General features: G+C 59.2%; 1 protein-coding gene across 1 annotated transcript in view; it reads right to left on the reverse strand.

Moving 5' to 3' along the window:
* The window catches only part of CCDC85C (coiled-coil domain containing 85C), a gene marked incomplete at its 5' end in the record, with an annotated part of 81,542 nt that overhangs the window by 21,835 nt on the left and 38,441 nt on the right, over positions 1 to 21,266 (reverse strand). The window contains one exon of the mRNA XM_037835010.1: positions 1,621 to 1,697. Coding sequence (XP_037690938.1) covers positions 1,621 to 1,697 — 77 coding nt within the window. The remainder of the gene's footprint in view (positions 1 to 1,620; positions 1,698 to 21,266) is intronic.

The following is a 21,266-nucleotide window of genomic DNA, read 5'->3' on the forward strand; positions in this document are numbered from 1 at the left end:
CACAGGGCTCAGCCCCAGCAGCCCCCATCACGGCAGCAGGTGGGCATGGGGCAGCAAACACAGCCACGGGAGAGGGGTCTCCCTGGGAGACCAGGGGTCTCCTGGGAAGGGAGGAGGGCGGGCTCCACGGCCTGCGCGTGCTGGCAGCTCTCCCACACAGTCCTCCACTTGAAACCTGGACACCGGGGACCTCGGGGCCAAGACACACTCATCCCCGTGCAAACAGGCCCAGGGGCAGGACCCAGGGGCAGGACCCAGGGGACTGTGGGACATCCTTCCCATGAAACCAGTGTGGTGAGCGGCACCCCGAATTTGGAACCCAGGCTCTCCAAGCACTTCTCCACAGAAACAGGAAATCAGAGAATGGCTGGATTGGGGCAGCGGCACGAGGCCACCAACCCAGCCGGCCCGAGACCTCAGCCACCCGGACACGGTCCTCATCGTCACCAGACTGAGCAGTGGCCCGGCCCGCAGGAGCCTCCATGGCACCCCCGGGCAGCCCAATGCAGGTCTGCCCGGAACACCTGCTCTGACGGGTCCCAGCCCTCCCTGCCCTCGCCGGCCCCAACAAGTGCCCCTCTTGTGTCTGGGCCCTTCTGCCACAGCCCAGAGTGTGTGCCCACCACGCCACATCAGGCCCTCCAAGAACTCACAGAGATGAGCCAACCTTGCGACTCAAGGCCGGGCTGGGCGCTGAGTGGGGGTCCTGCCCCGCTGTCACGGCCCGCGCAGCCAGGCAGAAACAAGGCGTGGGGACTTCAGGGTGGGGGCTCCTCTCTGATCGCCCCCCGGAAGCTATCCAGCGGGCACCGGGACTGCCATGGGCTCCCAGGAAGGGCGGTCAGTGCCAAGTGTGCTGGTCACCTAGCGACAGGGCCAGGTGGCTGAGCCCCCCTGGGGCTGATGCTCAGATACTCTCGGGGCCTCCCGGGCGGCCACATGCGGACCACAGGAGCAGAAGGGGCGAGGGAGGCCAGCTGGCTTCCAGGCACCCAGCTGGGCTGACCGCAGCCCCCTGTCACCACCCAGCAGGAAGGCCTCCTCATCCTGGCATTCGGGGCCCTGCCCCACCACAACTCCATGCACTCAACCCAGGCCCCGGGTGCCCGTCTGCCTGCTCTGCTCCCACCCAGACCCCACCTCCCCTGAAGCCCACCCTCCTCGTGAGGCAGCTTGACCGTCTGTGTCCGTGCAGCCCTATGGGCCAGCAGTGGATGTGGCCTCCTGTCTGTGGGCGAGGGGCTGGCAGGGAGCAGGGATGGAGTAGAGGGGACGGTGCACCCCAGCTCAGCGGGAGGGAAGGCAGCCAGGGAAGTATGGAGAAGCAGTGTGCATCGCTGTGGGGCTCAGGGTCGGGGTGGGGGCACAGCACACCCCTCTGGCTGCAACTCTGCTACCCGCCACATGGGCAGAGCAGCCCATCTCGCCAGCAATCTGTGTGAAGCTCGCCAAGCCCCAGGCGGGTGGGGACGGTCACCCTGGGAAGGGCTGGGCCTGGAGGCCGCTGGAGGGGGCCCGAGAGCGGCTGGTGGGAGGCTCTGGGTGTGAAGGGGGAAGAGAGCCCCAGACGGTGGGCGCTCCTTGGGGTGCAGGCAGGGTCCCCGCTCCTGGCCGGCCTACCTGTGCGAAGAGCTTGTTGTCACCCTCCAGCAGCCTCACCTTCATCTCCAGCTGCCTGATGTAGGTGGACGAGGAATCTGCAACGACATGGGGGCAGGGGCGGTGGTCAACCAGCAGCAGACTCATCTTGGGGGGCTGAGCCCAGCACCCTGCCACCCCCCACCGGGGGCCTCTGAGCCCTGGTTTCCTGGCCCCGGAGAAGGTGGCGAGGGCTCCCCGCCCGGCCTGTTCTGATGACAAACCCTCCTTGGGTTTCCGCGAAACTGCCTGCCCCAGACGAGTCCTCGCAAACACTCCCCCAAGAGGACACACACAGAGAGCACCCTGCCTGGGGTGCAGGGTCCAGGGTGGGGAAACTGAGGCTCCAAACACGTTAAGTCAGGGTCTGGGTTCTTTCTACTCTGCCCTGTTCTGCCTGCACGTGAGCTGATGACTACTCGGGAAGCTTTTACAAATGATTTGTACGGGGGCAGGTGCTACAGGAGAGCGTCAGGAGGGGCCGGGCGTGGGCCGGAAGCCCCGACACCCATGAGGGACTCCAAGCTCACGTCCCGGTTTCAGAGAAGGCCAGGGCGCAAACAGACACACACTAAACCCCCTCGCAGGGTGAAGCTAGCTCCCCCTCGCCACCCCACCTGGGTTCCCAATTCCTCTGCCCTGGCCTGGCACCCCTCGGGCTGCAAATCTGCTCAGCCCTCACGAGCAAAACCATGACTGAGCCCCCCACCGGCTGCTCCGGTTGGGGGGCTGGGGTGGGACCCATGGCAGAGCAGTGCGGGAAGGGGGGGCCCAACAGTGGTGGAGAGCAGCAGGGAGGCGAGAGGGCTGAGTGCGTCTCAGAAGTGCCTCTGTGTGCACGCAGCCCGGGGCACCCCCCGTGGGGTCACCCCGTGTGACACACCGGAAGCCACGGGGCCCAGGTGGTAGGTGGACCCGGGGCCCCTCCCCAGCCAGTCAGGGCTCCTCCTGTGGTCCCCACGCCCCGTTGGGAGGCAGGGGCTTCCAGAATCCACGCCACCGGCCCCTGATCTCGGAAGGCACCGGGCATCAGGCTCTCTTGGCCCCTCGCCACCCCCTGAGGACAGACCCCCGGCAATTTTAACTTCCCAGCTCAGGTGCCCAGGTGGGGAATGCTGGGATCTGTCGTGCCAACCGTGGGCGAAAGGAAACACCTGCCCGCCCCACACCTAGTCACATGGCCCTGGGGAGCCACCGGCCCTGGGGGACCTCGTGTGATGTGGATGCGGCATCCCTCCCCGCCGGGCCCACAGGCTCAGCGGTGGGTGCAGACTGGAGCCCGCCGCCCCTCCCCAGGAATGCCATGGCCTCCCTGCCCCCTCAGGGGTCCCGGCTGCCCCGCACCCCAGTCCCATGCTCCACAGCCCAGCAGCAGCACCTGTTCTCGTTTCCGAGGCTGCACCCCCAGCTCGCCCGGCACGGGGGCCCCTCGCCCCACCTGCTACGGTAGCTCTGCTGCCCGCACATGTCTGCAGGGCCCTCATGGCCCTGGCCCCCCAGCCAAGCCCCGGTGAGGAAAGGGGGTGCACACATCTCACAAACGAGCCTCCTCCCAGGCCGGGCCCTGAAATCCTCAAGTGTCACCGCTCAGGAGGGCACGGACTTTGGGAGAGGCGGGAGAGGCGGGCCGGGGCCGGCCTCACACCCACCCGCAGCCAGGCCTCAGGTTCACGGGGGGCCGAGGAAACCACGGCTCCCGGGCTGAGGTCACTGTTCCCGGCACGTCTCAAGGAAGTGGCAGAGGCAGGACCTGACACCCCCTCCACCTGGACCGTCGCTCGCCCAGCCTGTCCCCTGAGCCCTGGCAGGGACCCCAGCAGCCAACTGGCCTCGGCATGCTGGGCACACTGGGCCCCTCTGAGGACGGGGACGGAGAAGAGGTGCAGCCGGGCTTCCCCAACCCATTTGTGCTCTGAATCCTTTCTTCAGAAGACACGACTGACAGGAGGGTGCCCTGCACACCGATTGGGAAACAGTGGACCAGCTCAGCTCCGAAGACCTCACCAAGTTAGGACAAGACGCCCGAGAGGTCTGCACGAGGACCTAACCCGGGGTGGTCTCCGCGCGGGGTGGGACGGGGAGGGGGAGGGAAGGACCCCCTCGCTGGGAGAGACACGCAGCAGGGCCTGCGTCTGGCGCCTCCTGGAACCTGGCCAGGGACACACAGGCAGGGAGGCCACGGGTGAGCAGGGACCCGGCTCGTTGTGCCTGCCCCAGTTTCCATGCTGGGTCACGTCTGCAGGGCAGCCAGGCCGAGCAGAGCCCCCGCAGCCCCAGGCAAACCTGAGGACACTTGGGCCACCCTCAGGAGACATGCGCACAGGCCCAGAGGGAAAACACCCCTCGGGACGCCCCACTGCAGCCCCAGACCCGGCACGGACTCAAGCCCCCTCTCGGCTGCCTGCGGCCCTGCACGAGCTTGTGCCAGCAGGCTCAGCGCCGAGCGAAGGCGGACACAGCCGGCTGGGTCCCAGGTTGGGTAACGCCCTCCCGAGGATAGGCCCGCAGCCCACCAGATCTCTGAGCGTGGCCAGGGGTTGGATCTCCTTCCGCCTGGTTCTAAGGGACGGGCAAGGGGCTCCCAGCACACCCCTCCTCAGCCAGACCGCAGAGCAGGCCCACACCAACAGACGGACCCCCAGCCTCAGCCCCACCCCAGGAGCGGGGCCCTGGACACACGAGGGAGCCACTTCCTGGGCCAGGTCATGGGGTCCTGACCCCACCCCTCAGACCGGCCGTGGGGTGTGACCACAGCCATGGGCTCGGCACCAGGAGGAGGGCCACAGGCCGCGCCCCAAATGGCCCAGCGGCACCCCCTCCACCCCCCGCCATGCCACCAGGCCAGCGGCCCCCCTCACAGGGCCACGTGGGCACACCCTGGGCCAGGGGCCCCAGAGCAAAGCAGTGCCCTGCTCCCCCCGCCCCAGAAGCACCCCGAGCGGCTGCTCTTTCTAAAAGAACACGAGAGTCTCAAGATTCTGGAAATCAGCCGCTCACTCCAACGGCATCGTCCTGAGAATTCTAACAGGAAGACAGCTACAGAATTACAGGGACCAAACTGGGAATCACTGTGCGCCAACAACGGGCCGGATACCCCCTGCCAACCTCAGCTGCCGTGGAGGACCCAAGAACGTGGAGAAACACGAGATTACAGGGCAAAGAACCAAACACGAAATTAAATGCCTAATTGCTGCTACATTAAAAACAAAAATCTATGCACATGAATAAAATCCAGAGGGAAGTACACAGAAATACTGGCAGTGGTGCTGCCCGGAGGAGAGAGACAGAGCCTTCATTTCCTCACGCTGTTTTTGGCCAATTTTCCAATCATCTACTTCCAGAGTGGGGGAGCAGCTTTCTTCTATAATAAAGGAGAATGCATTAAACTATTGCGCTTTCCAATTACACAGCCACCCACTGGAGTCAGTGAAGTTTCAAATTGGACAGAAGGCGGAAAGGTGGCCGGGAGGGTCAGTACAAGCAGAGGCGGCTGCAGGGGACAGTGGTGGCCACTGCCCCTCCTGCCCGCTCCCTCTGGCCCCGTGCCTGCCCCATCCGTGGACTCCTGCAGAGCTGGAAATCCAGCCCGAGCCTGTGCCCACACCCGGTGCCCTGCACGGGGAGGAGGAGGGTGGAGCCTGCAGGGTGGGGCTGCCGGGCGCCTCTGGAAGGCGAGCGCATAATGAGAGTCATCCAGACTCTCAGCGAGGAGAAGAGGGGCTGCAAGGGGGGCTGCTCCAGCAAAGGGGGTGCTGCAGGGGCTGGGGGTGGAAGCGGGGTGAGCGGGTGTGGGCCAGTCACCAACGGTGCCCCGCCGCACCTCAGGAGAAAGTCCCGTTATTCCTGCTGCATGGGAGGAAGGGATCGTGGGGGGTCACGGGGACACTCCACATGTGACATGTGGGGGCTGGTCTCCAGCTGCTGTCCCTCCCGAGTCCTACGAGGTTCCCAGGGTCTCCGCCCGCCCAGCCTCGCCCCTTCATCCCACCCCTGAGCAGGGGTCCTGTTCATGGCTTCCTGCCACCTCCCTCCAGGCCGTGGGGGCAGCAGGCAGGTCACCCGCAGGAGACCCCGTCACAGCCCCCTCGGGCCTCCCCCGGAGACTCCTGCCCAGTGGCCCCAGCAACAGCTGACACTTCCAGGACGCGCTGGGCTGAGTCGTTCCCTTTTCCTTCCCCAGCTGCAATAAGAGGGAGGCGGAAGCTTCTGGGCGTCCGGCTCCGTCCCCTCCGCCCTCCTCCATCCATAGCTGGCTGCTTCCTCTGCTTCTCTTCTGTCCTTGGCCGGCCCCAGCCCGGCACATCCCCAGGCCTGCCCACACCCGCAGGAAGCTGGGGCTCCATCGGAAGTGGAAACGGGGCCAGACAGGCCTCAGAGGCGCCCCCACTGTGCCACCATCGAGCCATGGGGCTCTGGCCACCGTCTCCGCCATATCGTCCCCGGCACCGGCAGAGCACCTCCTGGCACGGGGAGCTTCAGGCCCTCTACCCAGCACAGGGAGGTGGCGTGATCACCCCACAAAGGGCAGAAATGGGGCAGGACACGGGCAGAGGTGCCCCTGCAGGGCCGGGCCTTGGAGCACAGCGTACCCGGGACTGGCTTGCAGGAAATTCTGTGCCAGCCCCAGCGCCCTCTCCAAGGGCCACTCACCCTGAAGACAGGGCTGCAGGAATAACCTCATTTACTGGGAGTAGCAGGTGGGGCAGAGGGAGGGGCACAGCCCAGGGCCGGGGGCAGAGCAGGGAGCCAGGGAGACTTCCTGGAGGAGGTGGCACTGCAGCTGAGCTCTGAAGAACACACAGGCCCCAAGAGGCAGCCAAGCGGGGAGGGGGAGGAAGACGAGTCCAAGGGGGACCCTGGTGCAGGTGCAGGGGGGCAGGCAGGAGGACACAGGCAGGTCCAGGGCTCTGGGGGCCGTGCCAGTCTCAGCTGGCCACTGACACACATTGCGGCTCAGGGGCAGAAACGGGCTCTATCCATGGATGAGGGTGGGGGGGGGCAGAGGGGCAGCCGCAGGGGAGCACGGGGGTTCCAGAAGAACACCTCTCGGGAGGGGCGTCCCTCCTCCTGCCGGAACTGCCCACAGCCCATGAGAGGCTCTGCAGGGGGCAGGGCACAAGGGCAGCTAGCTGCCAACCCGGCACTGATTTCCAGACCTTGGGCACAGGACAGAATCTCAGGTCCAGGCAACAGAATGTTCTTTCCTGTTCAGGCATAGAAATGTTACCGAACACCTACTCCACACCAGGCACCGAGCAGAACTCCCATCACGCGTGCAAGCCTCACACCGAGCTAGCGGGGCAGGACCTGTTGCTGCTCAATCCGTTTTATTCAGGAGGAACCTGAGATTCAGAGAGGTTAAGACACAAGTCCCAGGTCACACAGTCAAAACCCAGTGGGGCTGGGATTTGAACTCGGGGCTGGGCAGAGCCCCTCAGCCCATCTCACAGCCTCTCTGACCGCCTGGGGGGTCTTCTGTTCAACAACACTGGGCCTCTCGGAACAATATCACCTTGGTCACTGGCACTGCTCCGGACAGGCCCTCATTCAGGGCCCTGATCCCATCAGGAAGGCACAGGAATTCTCACCCGTTCTCCCCATGAAGAAGCCAAGGCTTGGAGGGGCCCAGTAAGGGACCCCAGACCCAGAGCTGCTAAGGGCAGGACTGAAATCAGAGCCTCAGGTTGGGGGGGGGGGGTGACCAGACCGGCCACCTCGCCCCGTCCTCGCCACTCTCAGGGCAGAAGCCCACTCCCTGGTGCCACGGGGGCCTGCAGCCTCCAGGAGGGCCCAGCCTCACTGTCCTCCACGGGCACCGGATAAACCCCGGGCTCCAGGCGGGAACCGAGACACAGGTTCCAGAAACCTAAGATCCTGCTCAGCCAACCCAAATGAGCAGTCAACATGGAATCTCCTGGACAGAGACCCTCCCTCCTCTCGCCAGGACCCCCGATGAGAACTGAACACAGAGGGTGCCCTCTTCAGCACCTGCCGAGGAAAGAAAATTAACTGAACAGAGAAAAACTAATGACTGCGTTTGGAAAAATGGGCTGTCGTCAGGCCGGCCACCCAGCCTCTGTCGGGCGCACACCCCTCCTTGCCGCCACCTGCCCCATGCCTGCCGCACCCCACTCAGGAGCCGGGCGCACCAGAGCTCCAGCTCCAGGAAAAGCCACCAGGCTTCCCACACCTCACTGGAATCCAGAACCAGCCCACCCAGGAAGCCCCATTTCCAGCTGGGTTCACTCATAACTTGCCCCATTTTGGATCTGGCACATGCAGTGCTCCCAAAGCAAAAACCAATTTCCCCCTCTACCTCTTGGGAGGCCTGGATAGCCAAACTGAAATTGTCTGACTGTTTCAAGCCAGGGGAGAAGGGGAAAAGGGGGATCCTCCCCAGGGCCTTCAATTTCTGCGGGTGCAGGGCCCATGCGTGACAGCAGGAGTCACTCTCTGGTGGACGGCGTGGACAGCGTGCCCATCCCTCTGGCATGCACCATCTCCGGGCTGAACTTACAGAGACTGTGCGCCCAGCTCAGCCGAGTGGACACCTGGGGGACGCCAGCTGCACAGGGACCACCCCCCGCCTCACATGGCAGCTACTGAAGCCTGCTCTCCTCCCCCGAGCCCAGCTGAATTGGACTCTTAGGGGGCCTGGGCATCAACATCCACATTAGCTGCCCCTGGGGGGCTCCCATGGGCACCAGGGCTGAGCTGCTCACATGGCCGCCTGGCACGCTCTGTCCCCCGGGATCCCGCTCCCTGCTGGCCCCGACAGTTAATCACAAGTCTCAGCTCCTCTGCAGACACCACGGAGGCACCCGGGTTGCTGATGAACTAGGCGCGAAGGACTGAAGTCAGAGTGGGGAACAAACACTTACTGAGCTTGGGAGGGATGCACCAGGCCCCAGCCAGCAAAAAGAGGGGACCTTTGCTCGCCTCAGGACAATGGGGGGTTGATTTCATCACTCCCAAGTGCTGGGGCAGTGTGGGGAGCCGAGGGGTCCTGCCTTGGAGAGCTGGCTGTCTAGCAGGAAGCAGCAGGAGGGGCGGACGGCACGGGGACCAGGAGCTGAGGGTGTGGCTGGGTCCACAGACAGGGCACACGGGAGTGGCCAGAGTGAGCAGACAGGTGTGCTGACACCTCACTGGAGCGTCACCCAGGGGGTCAGTAGCAGTGCTGGGGGGCAAAGTCTTGGAAGCAAGGGAAAGAGGGGCCCCGGATGGCTCTATCTGGCAGCAGAGACGTCTGGGCAGTTTCCCCCATTCAGTGAAAAGGATTCGCGGAGCAGCGAGAGTTCAGAGGAAAGAGCTCTGCGTGGACGAGACCTCTACGGAAAGACAACAAAGCAGCACGGCACGACAGGAGACAGCCCAGAAAAACACGCATGTTTGCTAGAAGCCAGAGGCGGCAGCCCACACCAGTGGGGAAGGGACGGGCTCCGTAATAATGGCACCACACAAGGTGGCCGTCCATCCAGAAGGGAGAAAAGTGAGATCCTCACCTCACACCACACACAGACGTCTAGGTGCAAAACCAACTTCAGAACTTACGCTTTTCTGACTCGGGCTACAACACTGACGGACCTTGAAAGCTTGAGGCGAAGTGAGAAGCCAGTCACAAAAGACAGTATATGATTCCATTTATATGAAATGTCCAGATAGGCAAATCTATAGAGAGAAAGATTCATGGTTGCTGGGGACGGGGGGCAGGGAAAATGGGGAGGGACTGCTCACCAGGGGTGATGAAAATGTTCTGCAATCACACAGTGGTGATGTTTGCACAACTCTGGGAATATTTTCAAAACACCCAACTATACACTGTAAGGGGAGAATTTTATGCTATGTGACTTGTAACTCAATAAAGCTGTTATTAAAAAGAGAAAAGAATAAAATAGACTTATGCTTTCAGGTAGGAAATGATTTCTTAACCAAGAAACAAAACAATACAAACCACAAAGGGAAAACTCAAACCTGACCGTGTGATATTAAAAACCCGGCCCGGCAAGAGAGGAGGGCAGAGTCTCGAGCTGCCGTCCGGGGGACGCCACCTGCAAGTCCCATCCCAGAGGGGACCAAGCGTCCCGCAGAGCACGCCCGGAAATCCCACACACCCGCCGGGAAATGGGTGCAAGCGGCAGAGGCTGCGAGGCCGGGGGGCCGGGGGCCCATGGGAGGTGACGCCCACCCGCACCCGGGACCTCCGGGAGACGCAGATTCCCCCAGCCAGACGCCACCTCTGAGGTGAGGTCAGCACCGAGTAGGACGCAACGACGGTGAGATGTGCCAGTGCAGGGAAACCGGGACGAGCCGGGGGTGCGGCCCAGTGAGCAACTCGGGAGGGGCCCTTCGCTCCGGCAAAGGTGCGCCAGGTGCCAGGTACGAGGTGCAGGTCCAAGGAGGCGGCATCTGCAAGGCTGGAAACCACCCTGGTGTCCTCCCGGGAGGGCAGACACCTGTCACCAAACGACACACTGTACGAAAAGAAACGACAACTAGAGCCGCACATGTCAGCAGGGTCCCACCTCCGCGTCATGGCGCTGCAGGCCCCGCAGGGACAACGGAGAACCGTGCCCCAGAATGCTGAGCACCCCACTCGAGGCAGCGGTTCTCTCCGCAGGCAGTGGGGAGAGGATGGGGCCTCACGGGGTGCCTCACCTCCACCTGCAGAGCTTGCTTTCTCAGAGCGAGAAGATCTGAAACAAAAATGCCGAGTGCCAGTGCTCACTAAAGGTGGGCAATGAACAGCCGCCACCCTCTTCTCTAAGCTTGGCCTCGTTCATGGATTGTGTAATAAAAAGCAATGCTGGGTTTTTTTGTTTTTGTTTGACTGATTTAAAAAGGAAGAATATCCAGGTAACACAATCAGCCCTCCAGAAAGGAAAAATGGAAACTGTTGATTCTGTGACATTCCTCCCTGGGTCCCGATTCCAAGGGGGCTTATGGAAAACCTCGAACATCCTGGGCAAGGGGCCTCCTTGGCACCACCCCACCCCGTCAATGGCAGGCCCAGCGCCCCCCGTCCCCGTCCCCAGGAGAGAGCGGGGGACGTGGCCGGGACCACGGGCTGCTGGCAGCAGAAGGCCACCTGCTCGCCGGCAGACGGGACCAGAGGGGCCCCCTCTCTGCCCCAACAGCCCTGTGACATCAGACAAGCCCCTCGCCACCCTCGGGCCCCAGCGAGGTGAGGGCAGGACAGGGACGCGACTGCGAGAAACGTCCCTCCAGTTAGACAGGGCCGCGAGGACCTGCCCGGTGGGGAGTGAGACAGATGTGGCGCAGGGAAAGCAAGCGTGGGTCCCAGCTCCCATAAAGCGAGCAGCAGGGCGGCCACTGGTGCAGCGATCCTGGCCTGGGGAGGGCGCTCCCCCAGCAGCCAAGGCCCGACTCCTCTCACACACCGGGGTGCTGCAAGAGGAGGTCACTGGGGCCGGGCCACGAGGAAAGGAGAGCCGCTGGGGCCGGGGGAGGAAACAGGGCTGGAGTCCCCCCAGGCAGCACCCTCCACCCAGCTGCAGGCCTCAGTTTCCCCATATGACCACTCTAGGAGCTTATTCCGGATAAAGAGCTCAGCCTGGGCTTGGGAACTGTGGAAGGCAGAATAACCTCCCCCAAGAGGACCCCACCCTAATCCCCAGAACCCCAGAACGCTTTGCAGAGGTGATGCTGGCTCAGGAACTCAGGGTGGGGGGATTATCCTGGGTGATCAGATGGGCCAAGCTAATCACCCGAGTCCTCAAACACTGAGACCTTTCCCGGCTGAAGTCTCTGCTGGCTCAGAAGATGGAGGAGGGGCCCCGAGCCAAGGACTCTCCTGGAGCCGCCAAAAGGGAGGCAGCCCCAAGGACCCCTCGACTTGAGGACCCCTGACCTCAGGAATGGGGAAAGGAGTCCGAGTTGTGCAGGTCGCCAAGGCTGTGGGGATTTCTTCCACGGTAAGAGAAAACTCGGAGTTGGGGCTCGGTCTCTCGCGTGCTCTGTCTCGGGTCACCGGTCCAGCCACTCTGGGCCTCGGTTTCACTAGAGCATGGGGTGAAATGCCAACAAGGACTGCAGCTACCAGCTCCAGCAGCCCCTGGCACAGAGCTGGCACTTAGTGGGTTAGTGGGTACTCCCCAAACAGCCCCGTCCCCAGGCTCTCCAGTACCAGCCGTGACGCCACGACGCTGGGGGGCAGGACGAGCCGAGGCCTCCGCCCTGCCCACCGTGGGCACACTGGGCTCCAGGCCGGGGCTGCCAGCAACGGCCCCCAGCAGGGACGGTGGCACCACAGGGGGGGACACCCAGGCCGGCCTCACCCTCCGCTCGCACAGGCACCCCCTGCGGCCTGGTTCAGCCAAGCTCCTGGCAGGGCCTCCTGAGGCCCATCTCCCAAAGCTGGTGCATCGCCACAAACTTAGAAAGTGGGGCACAGAGCCCACCCAGGAATGTCGCACGTGAAGGTTATTTGGAGGAACGTGGTATCACTCGTCCCAGCCTCCCGCTCCAGTGAGAGGAAACTTCCATCGTCGAGGCCACCCAACTCGTGGGCATCTGCTACGGCAGCCCGGGAGACCCACACATGCCGGCCCCGGGCTCACGGGGGTGTCCGTGCGAGGCTGGCTCCCGACCCCTGGTCAAGCTGCAGGGACGAGGTGGCAGAGCCTTGGGAGCTGGTGGGTGGGGCCGGCTGTGCGTGCCAGGCCTGAGCGGCCCCCCGAGCCTCAGTGTCCCCTCGGAACCGTGGGGACAGGTCAGGCTCCCAGGGCATCCCACAGAGGGCCGTGCACCCCGCCCGACACCCGCCCAAGGCAGCCGTGGCAGGCACCGGTGTTCACGGGGGCTCTCTGGGGTGCAGGGGTCCTGCCAGACCAACGTCCCACCCCATCCTCTGCTCGGCTCTCCCAGGTGGCCTTTCACCCAGTATGATGCAGCTGAAACCGCCCTTTGGACCTGAGGCTTTCCCCACAACGGGGCAGGGGGTGCACAAGTTTCTGGGGTTCAGGGCCACCTGCCCACCGTGGGCAGGGCCTGGAGAACTGCCCACTCCCTGTGGGCTCCTGGCACCGTGACATCAGCGGGTGTCGTCCCAAACAGGAGTGACAGGCTGGGAGCCCTTGGTCCTGCTGGCCAGGCACTGGGTCACCCAGGCCCCAGGGACGGGACGGACACGTGATCATCCCTGGGAGAGGGACCCGGGTCCTCTGCTGCAGAGCCAGTGTAGAAGGTCTGCCGGCCAGCAGGGAGAGGCGGGCATCCCGCAGGGTCCCCTGGCCACCAGCTGTGTGGCCTTGCTCTAGTGACTGCACGTCTCTGAGCTCAGAGTCCCCGTCTGTGAATGGGGAGTGACACCTGCCCTGCAGCTGCTGCCAGGCCCCCGCAGCTCAGGAGGGAGGGGTGGGGGAGGGCTGGGAGCCCCCTTCCAGCATCTTCACGAGCTCCAAGTTCAAATCCCAAGGGGCCATTTCTTCCCCGGGCAGTACCTGAGCAAAGAACCCATCCTTGGAGCCTCAGCATTGCCACTGCAAAGAGGGGCCACCACTCAGAGCCCACTCGGGGAGATGGATGGCACATGGCTGCCCACACAACACAGAAATGCACAGGCTCTGCCAAGCGGGCCGGACTGGGTGGGGGGAGGCTGCCGACTGCGGTCAGATCTAGCAGGGGGTGGGGGAGCCCACACTGGGAGTGTCCCCTCTGCCCGTTCCCTCCCAGGAGGTGGCCCAGACCTGGGAGGGAGAGGGTCTTGTCCTTTTCGCAGGCCCCACGGAGCAGCCGAACCCAAAAGCTGGGAGAGCGCAGGCGAGGGGAGGGGCGGGCACAGTCTCTCGGCCCTCAGCGTTCCAGCGCGAGGCCATCAGGCTTGGCAGGGGGTGCCGCCCCCCCCCCCACCCCTGCAGCTTGGCCACCCAAGGTGACTGTGGACGTCCCCTCCCCAGCCCTGCGCCCCCAGCCCGGGCTCTGTGGAGTGTTTCTGGCACCGGCGCGGGCACAGCCCTCTACAAGCCCCTGAGGGCTGCTCCAGGTGCTGGCAGCGGGCGGGCCAGTGGGGGAACGAGGGCACACTGGCTCCCTCACTCCTACACGTCACCGGAGCACACAGCCAGCTGCAGGAAGGGGGCGGCACCGTGTACCGGCATTCAGGGGTTCCAGTCCTCGCTCTGCCACCACCTTCTGTGTGACCTCAGGGAGGGCCCTTCCCTGCTCTGGGCCTCAGGGCATCCCTCTGTACAAGCAGGGAGTTAGCAACCTCCAAGAACCCTTCCAATGCAGGTGGGCGCAGGTAGGCACAGGTGGGCACAGGTGGGCAGGTGAGCATGGGCTCATCACTGCAGCAAGCCCAGTCCCTGCCCTCGCGCTGTTTCTTTAAGAGAGTCACGCACAGGCCCAAAGCTCAGAGGAGCGGCCGGTGCCAGGGTGGCGCCAATGTTTGGTAACCAACGAGAATAAACAGACCTCGGTTCTGCCCGGGAAGGGCCCGCTGGAGCAGTGCCACGGGGAAGTGAGGTGGCAGGGACGGGGTGCCAAGGAGCCTCCCTCTGTGCATCGCTCGCGGCAGGAGACGGCCAACCCCCGGTCTCGGAACGACCGAGTCCCGGAGGGCACCCCAGAGCCTCAGGATTGGGGTGCCCGGGCTTCAAAGCTAGCCTGCCGCGACCCCTCCGACCAACGGCGTACACCGGGCCCTCAGGTATTCACCAAATAGTCCGAGGTTGCAGGCCAGGCCGGCGGCACAGCCCGGACGAAGAACGGAGCGTGGTCCCCCCCAGGCTCCCTTGGAGGGGAAAGGCCCAGGCTCCGGACCCCACACCCCACCCCCGCCCCGGTGCAGCCTGCAGCCTGTCCTGGGCAAGGTGCACCTGATGACAGTAACAATCGTGACAGCAGTGGACGGTCCCCCACTGGATAAGGAGTCCTGGAGCCTCTACTGATAAAAAATGGAACACATCCAGACACAGACAAATGGGAAGGGGGAGCTGCTCCCGGGTACAATGCCAGGGATTAAATGTGGAAGGACAGACAGAGTCAGGAAATCTCCATGACGACAGCCAGAGGAATGACCCACGGTGCTAAAATTAGCAGGTGAATGTCTGACAGAGATGGAGATACTTATATGGTCTCAAAGTGCTGCCTCGCACATGATTTATTAATTACCAAATTAATAATTTAAAGAAACACATGGGCTCGACCCACCAACACCGGCACACAGCGATGCCTCCCGGCTGGGGACACTCAGAAGGACGCAGCTCCACTTCTGGGGCGCTCCCCCCAAAAACGCACAGCCTGAATCTAATCTTGAGAAGACGTTGGACGACGGCAAAGTGATGGGCCTTCTACCACGGAACAGGTCTGCCCCCCTCCAGGTGGGCAGTCAAGAAGACGGCCGGAAAGACGGACGGACGAGGCAGGGTCCTGGATGCAGTCCCGGGTGAGAAAGCAATCGCCCTGCTGTGCTCCACTGGGGCAAGCCGTGCGCCAACGTCCCATTTCCCAGTGCCAGTCACGGCACCGTCAGCCAAAGTCCAAGTCCTCATTCTGAAGAAACGCTCACCAACGCGTGGAGGGCTAGCGGGGCGCGAGGACTCCAGCCCCACGCCACGTCGGGAGAGGGAACGACACAAGATGGTAACGAGCTGGGAATCCGGGACCTTTGTGCTGTTCCTGAAACTTTCTGTAAGGCTGAATTAATTTCAAAATAAAAAGTAAAATCCAGCCACATTTTTAAAAGTTCACCAACAGTTACCAGACCACGCGAAAGCTCGGTGCGGCGGGCTTTACCAATGTGACCTCATCTGCACCTTGTGATAATCCTTAGAAGGAGATGCGATTATTCCCACTTACAAGTGGGGAAACTGAGGCCCAGGGAGATGAGGGGACTCACCTGAGCTCATGGAGCCAGAAGCAGTGTAGCAGAATTGGTGGCCATTTTTCACCAGGCCCCTGCTCTCCCCACCCAAGTATGCGGCCCTGGGGATCACCAGTAGCAGCCCAGCCTGGCCTCGGCGGGAGGGACAGGGAAGGCCGGGGGTGACAAGGCCAGACCAGGGACACCGGGCCCCTTGGCCACTGGCTGGCTCCTTCTGGGACCCCCACCTGTCATCCAGTGACCCTGCCGTCTTTAAACATTTTCCCGGTAAGGACAGGAAGCCAAAGCTGGCTCAGAGGAGGAGGCCATGAATAGCTCTGCGCTGCCACTCCCAGTTCCAGAGCCGAGAACGGGCACAAGGGGCTCCCACCTGTCCAGTCAGCTCTGATGGTCCTAAACAGAGATGCTGTCAAGGGGGACACATGACGAACCCTGGGCAGCTTCTCCTAATTCCCTCCCAAAATGAGAACCCCTGAAGGCAAAGGGGAGCTAAAGCGCTCCCCACGAGGCCCAGCAAAGAGCACCACTGTCAGCTGCAGAACTTACAAAAACAATTGCTTTTTAGTCCACATTCTCCCAAATATTACAGGGCCAAAGGATGAAACATCAAAGGAGACAATGCTTTTTCAGTTCAATTGTGGGGGGTAGAAAATTCACCTCCGAGCCCACGTGAGATGTTGGAACAACCATGGCAATATTGGAACAACCCGATTGGGCTCCCAGGTTCTGCCTCAAACCACCAGCGTCCGGGGCCGACTGACCGCAGTAACCTGGTGGACGGGCACGAGTGCGCGGCCACGGCCAGACTTGGCTCCAACACAAACCTGCCGCCCAGTGGCAGGCACGTCGGCTCGCCTCTCCGAGCACCACCTCCCCGTCTGTAAAAGGGACCTTCTCTTGGGGTTTTTTTAAATAGCTGATGGGAGATGCTAAACAGATCCCTGCTCCACTTTATCACTATCATTAGCCAGCCTAACCATGTGGCTGTTATTTCCGTGGAGACAACTGACCCCCACCCCCACCCCAACACCCCAGGGCCCCATCACTACTTCACCTGCTCATCGACCTTTGACCCCAAACACTGCTGCTAATAAAAATCAGGAGTGTACACCGTCAGGAAAACTATCTAAATTTGGCCGGCAACTGGGGACATGTTAAGTAAATTAGGGCTAACCCACATGAAGGGATGTAAACCTGAGAAGGTTTACAGAGACTAAGAGGGAAAAAGCATCTGATGCAATGTTGAGTGAAAAAAGAGTCAAAATCAAACACACAGTACGATAACCAGCAGCTAAAACACCCAGGCGAGGGGGAGAAAACAAACAGTTCCCTCTTAGGGACTGAAATCTCAGCAGCAGGGGCTCGGGGGCAGGGCTAAATGTGGGTTTCGGTTTTTCTTCTACTTTTCCATATATTCCTAATTTTCTCCAGTGAACACGTATCCCTTTGAAATTTAAATAATAAAAAAAAGAGTTGGCACCCAGCCTGGCTGGCACAGTGCCCACTGGCACGGGACTGGTCTCCTGCTTGTAGGAACTGGTCACACCGGCTGCCCCTCCGGGCCGACGTGGCCTGGCCTCTCAGCCCAGGGCTGCCCACCTGGGCGGCAGGAGGGGTCTAGAACCAGCCCCCGCAGCCCTCACACCTGCCCACACCCGCGGCTGGGGGAAGCTTAGCAAAAGCGCTGCGGCCAGGGGGGCCCTGCGCGGATGGGCAGGAGGGTCTGGCCCGGAGCCCGAGGCCCTCTGAGCCTCGGTATACCCACAGGATAACCACATGCCTGGAGAGATCCGCGGAAGGTTCTGCTTCTGGGCCTGTGGCTAACTTCACACTCGTGGTTGACAAGAGGGGCTGGGAGAGGAAGCTCCAACACCACACAGCGATTCCCGAGCCCCCCACGCAGCACCAGGAGCCCAACGGGGCACCCGACACCCCTTCCTTCTGCCCTGGGTACAGCTCCCCCAGGCAACTATTACCGCACGGTTTAGCAGCGGAGGAGCTGGGGGGCAGAGATGTTTGGGGGTCTGCGCTGGCTCTTTTGGCGCAGCACCTAACGCCATTCAATGCAGATGCAAATGAGGGTCCAACTCTGAGGCCTTCTATGAGGTTCGGCTGAGTTCAAGACATACCATCCTCCTCCCCTCCACCCCTGATGCTGCCCCTGGGGTCCCTCCCCCCACGCCCCACCACGTGGGCAAGGTCGTGAGCTCAAGAAACCCCCAGGCTGGGAAGGTCACTGCACTGCTCATCACCACAACAAATGCACAGCTCAGGTCATCACCGGCCACAGCCCAGAGCCCAGGGCAGCCCGAGAAACCCCTTCTCAGAGCAGAGGCCGGTGTGGAGGTGCATCTCCCCGACAGCACGGGCAGATGCGAAGCCAGGATGGGAAGCCGGGCCTCCCTCCCAGCCCAGGGGCCTGCCCACAGCAGGCCGGGGCCCCAGGGTGACCCCCAGCAGCACGGCCCGCCTCCCTCCTTCTGAACCTGCAGGTGCTTTCCTATCCCGGGACCTGTGCCACCTCGGCAGCAGGGTGGGGAGGGGAGCGAGGCAGGGACTGGACCACGGAGGGATCACGGGTGGCATCGGGAGGCTGTGCCCCGTCCAAGTGACAACCCCCAGTCCTGTCCTTCGGGAAGCAGGAGGGCCCACGGTGACCTTCTCACACCTGCCACTGCGGGAATCGGCAAAACAAAGCCGGGGCGCAAGTCTGGTCCGAGCGCGGGCAGATGCTCTGGCAACCAAGATGACAAGACCTGCAAACACACAGGGCACTTGCCCCCACAGCAGCAGAATACGCCGTCTTCGCCAGCGCACACGGAACGTTCTCCAGGTAGACCTTGCAGCAGGTCCCCAAACAAGTGTCAAATCTGAAGATACAATGTATCTTCTCCGACCACAATGGAATAAAGTAAGAAGTCAAAAATAGAGGGAGAACTGGAAAACTCACAACTGTGTGGAAATTAAACAACACACTCTTGAACAACCAGTGGATTAAAGAAGAAATCACAGGGACATCAGGAAATAACCTTGAGGTGAATGAAAACGGTAACCACACACACCAAAACTCACAGGACGCAGCAAAGGCAGTGAGGAGAGCAAAATTTATACCTCTAAAGGCTTACATTGAAAAAGAAAGATCTCAAATCAGAAACCTAACCTCATACCTGGAGGAACTAGAAAAAGAAGATGAAACTAAACCCAAAGTGAGCAGAAGGAAGAAAATAACAGAGATAAAGGAAATAGAGAACAAAAAAACAAAATCAACAAAACCGAAAGTTGATTCTTTGAAAAGACTAATGAAATTGACAAAACTTTAGCTAGTTTGATAAAGAAAAAAGAGAGAGGACACAAACAACTATAATCAGAAATGAAAAGGAGGACATTACTACCAACCCCACAGAAATAAACGGGACTATAAGAGGATCCTATGGAAAACTGTATGCCAACAATTAGATAACCTAGTTGAAATAGGCAAATTCCTAGAAAAACACAAGCTACCTACACTGACTCTAGAAGAAATAGATCTCCACAAGCCAATAACAAGTAAAGAGATTGAATCAGTAATCAAAACCTCCCAACCAAGAAAAGCCTGGGATCAGATGGCTTCACTGACAAAATCTACTAAACATTTCAAGAATTAACACCAAACCTGCGCACACACGTTCAAAAAACTGAGGGGAAGGACCATTTCCTAACTCATTCTATGATGTCATCACCACACTCATACCAGAGACAAATAAAGATACCACAATAAAGTTATAAACTAACATCTCTCTTGAATATAGATGCAGAAATCTTCAACAAAATACTAGCAAACCAAATCCAACAGCACATTAAAAGATTTATATACCATGATTTACCCCAAGATGCAAGGGTGGCTCATTATAAGAAAAACAATTAGTGTAACAAACCATATTAATAGAGTAAGGAGGAAAAAAACATGATTATCTCAACAGATACAGAGAATCCAGCACCCCTTCTTGATAAAAACATTCAGAAAACTAAGAATAGAAGGAAACTTTCTCAACATGATAAAGGGCATCCATGAAAAACCCGGAGTTAACACCTTACGTAGTGGTGAAAGACCAAACGCTTTCCCTCTAAGCCAAGGAACAAGACATGGTTGCCCACTGTCACCTGTTATTCAACGTTGTATGGGAAGTTTACACCCAGAACAATCAGGCAAGAAAAAAAATAAAAGGTATCCAAATTAGAAAGGAAGAAGTAAAACTTTCCCTATTTGCAGATGACACGATCCTATATATATACAGAAAGTCCTCAAAAATCCATAACAAAGCTACTTATAAACGCATTCATCAACGTGGTGGGGTACAAGATCAACATAGAAAAACCAGCAGTGTTTCTACATACTAGTAATGAGCAATCTGAGGAGGAAATGAAGAAAAAAAAATCCATTCACAACAGCAACTAAAAGAATCAAATATTAGGAATAAATCTAACCAAGTATGTAAAAGACTTGTACAAAGAAAACTATCAAACATTGCTAAAAGAAATCAAAGACGTCCCAAATAAACAGAAAGACATTCCATGTTCAGATTAAGATGTCAAGTCTACCCAAAGGAATTTACAGATGCAACACAATCCCAGCCAAAAGTCCAAAAGCCTTCTTTGCAGAAATGGAAAAGCCAATCATCAAATTCATATATATGGGTAACAGGTCTCAAACAGCCAAAAACGTCTTGAGAAAGAAGAACGAAGTTGCAGTACTTACAGTTCCTGATTTTAAAACTTATTACAAATCTAGATCAATCTATACAGCACAAGGACGGATCTACAGACCAAGGGAATCGAACTGAGAATTCAGAAACTGTCACGTTTTATAGCTTACCGATTTTTGACAAGGGTGCCAAATCCACTCATTGGGGAAAGAACAGTCTCTTTGACAAATGGTGCTGGGAAAAAATGGGTCACCATATGGAAAAGAATGAAAGTGGACCCCTACCTCACACCATATGCAGAAGTGAACTCAAAATGGATCAAATACCTAAATATTAGGGGGGAAAAAAACTATAAAACTCTTAAAACGCCTAGAAGAAAACAAGGACACATTTTCAAGACCTTATGTTAGACAATGATTTCTTGGACTTGAACACGAAATCACAAGCAACCAAAGGGGGGGGGGCAGCACTTAATCAAAATTAAAACTTTTTGTGCATCAAATGACTTTGTGAAGAAAGTATAATGACAACCTACAGAACAGGAGAAAATATTTGGTAACAATATGTTCTAGTTTGCTAATGCTGCCAGAATGCAAAACACCAGAAATGGATCAGCTTTTATAAAGGGGGTTTATTTAATTACAAAGTTACAGTCCTAAGGCCATGAAGTGTCCAAGGTAAGGCATCAACAATCAGGTACCTTCACTGGAGGATGGCCAATGGCATCTGGAAAACCTCTGTTAGCTGGGAAGGCACATGGTCGGAGTCTGCTCCAAGTTCTGGTTTCAAAATGGCTTTCTCCTAGGACGTTCCTCTCTAGGCTTCAGTTCCTCAAAAATGTCACTCTTAGTTGTTCTTGGAGCATTTGTCCTCTCTTAGCTTCTCCAGAGCAAAAGTCTGTTTTCAAAGGCCATCTCCAAAATGTCTCTGTAAGCTGAAGCTCCTCTCTCAGTTCCTGCACATTCTTCAAAGTGTCCCTCTTGGCTGTAGCTCCTCTTCAAAATGTCACTCTCAGCTGCACTGAGTTCCTTCTGTTTGTCAGCTCATTTACATGGCTGCAGTGATTTAATTTAGGCCCACCCTGAATGGGTGGGGTAACA

Source organism: Choloepus didactylus, chromosome 4 (assembly GCF_015220235.1).
Source record: "Choloepus didactylus isolate mChoDid1 chromosome 4, mChoDid1.pri, whole genome shotgun sequence".
Lineage (NCBI taxonomy): Eukaryota > Metazoa > Chordata > Mammalia > Pilosa > Megalonychidae > Choloepus > Choloepus didactylus.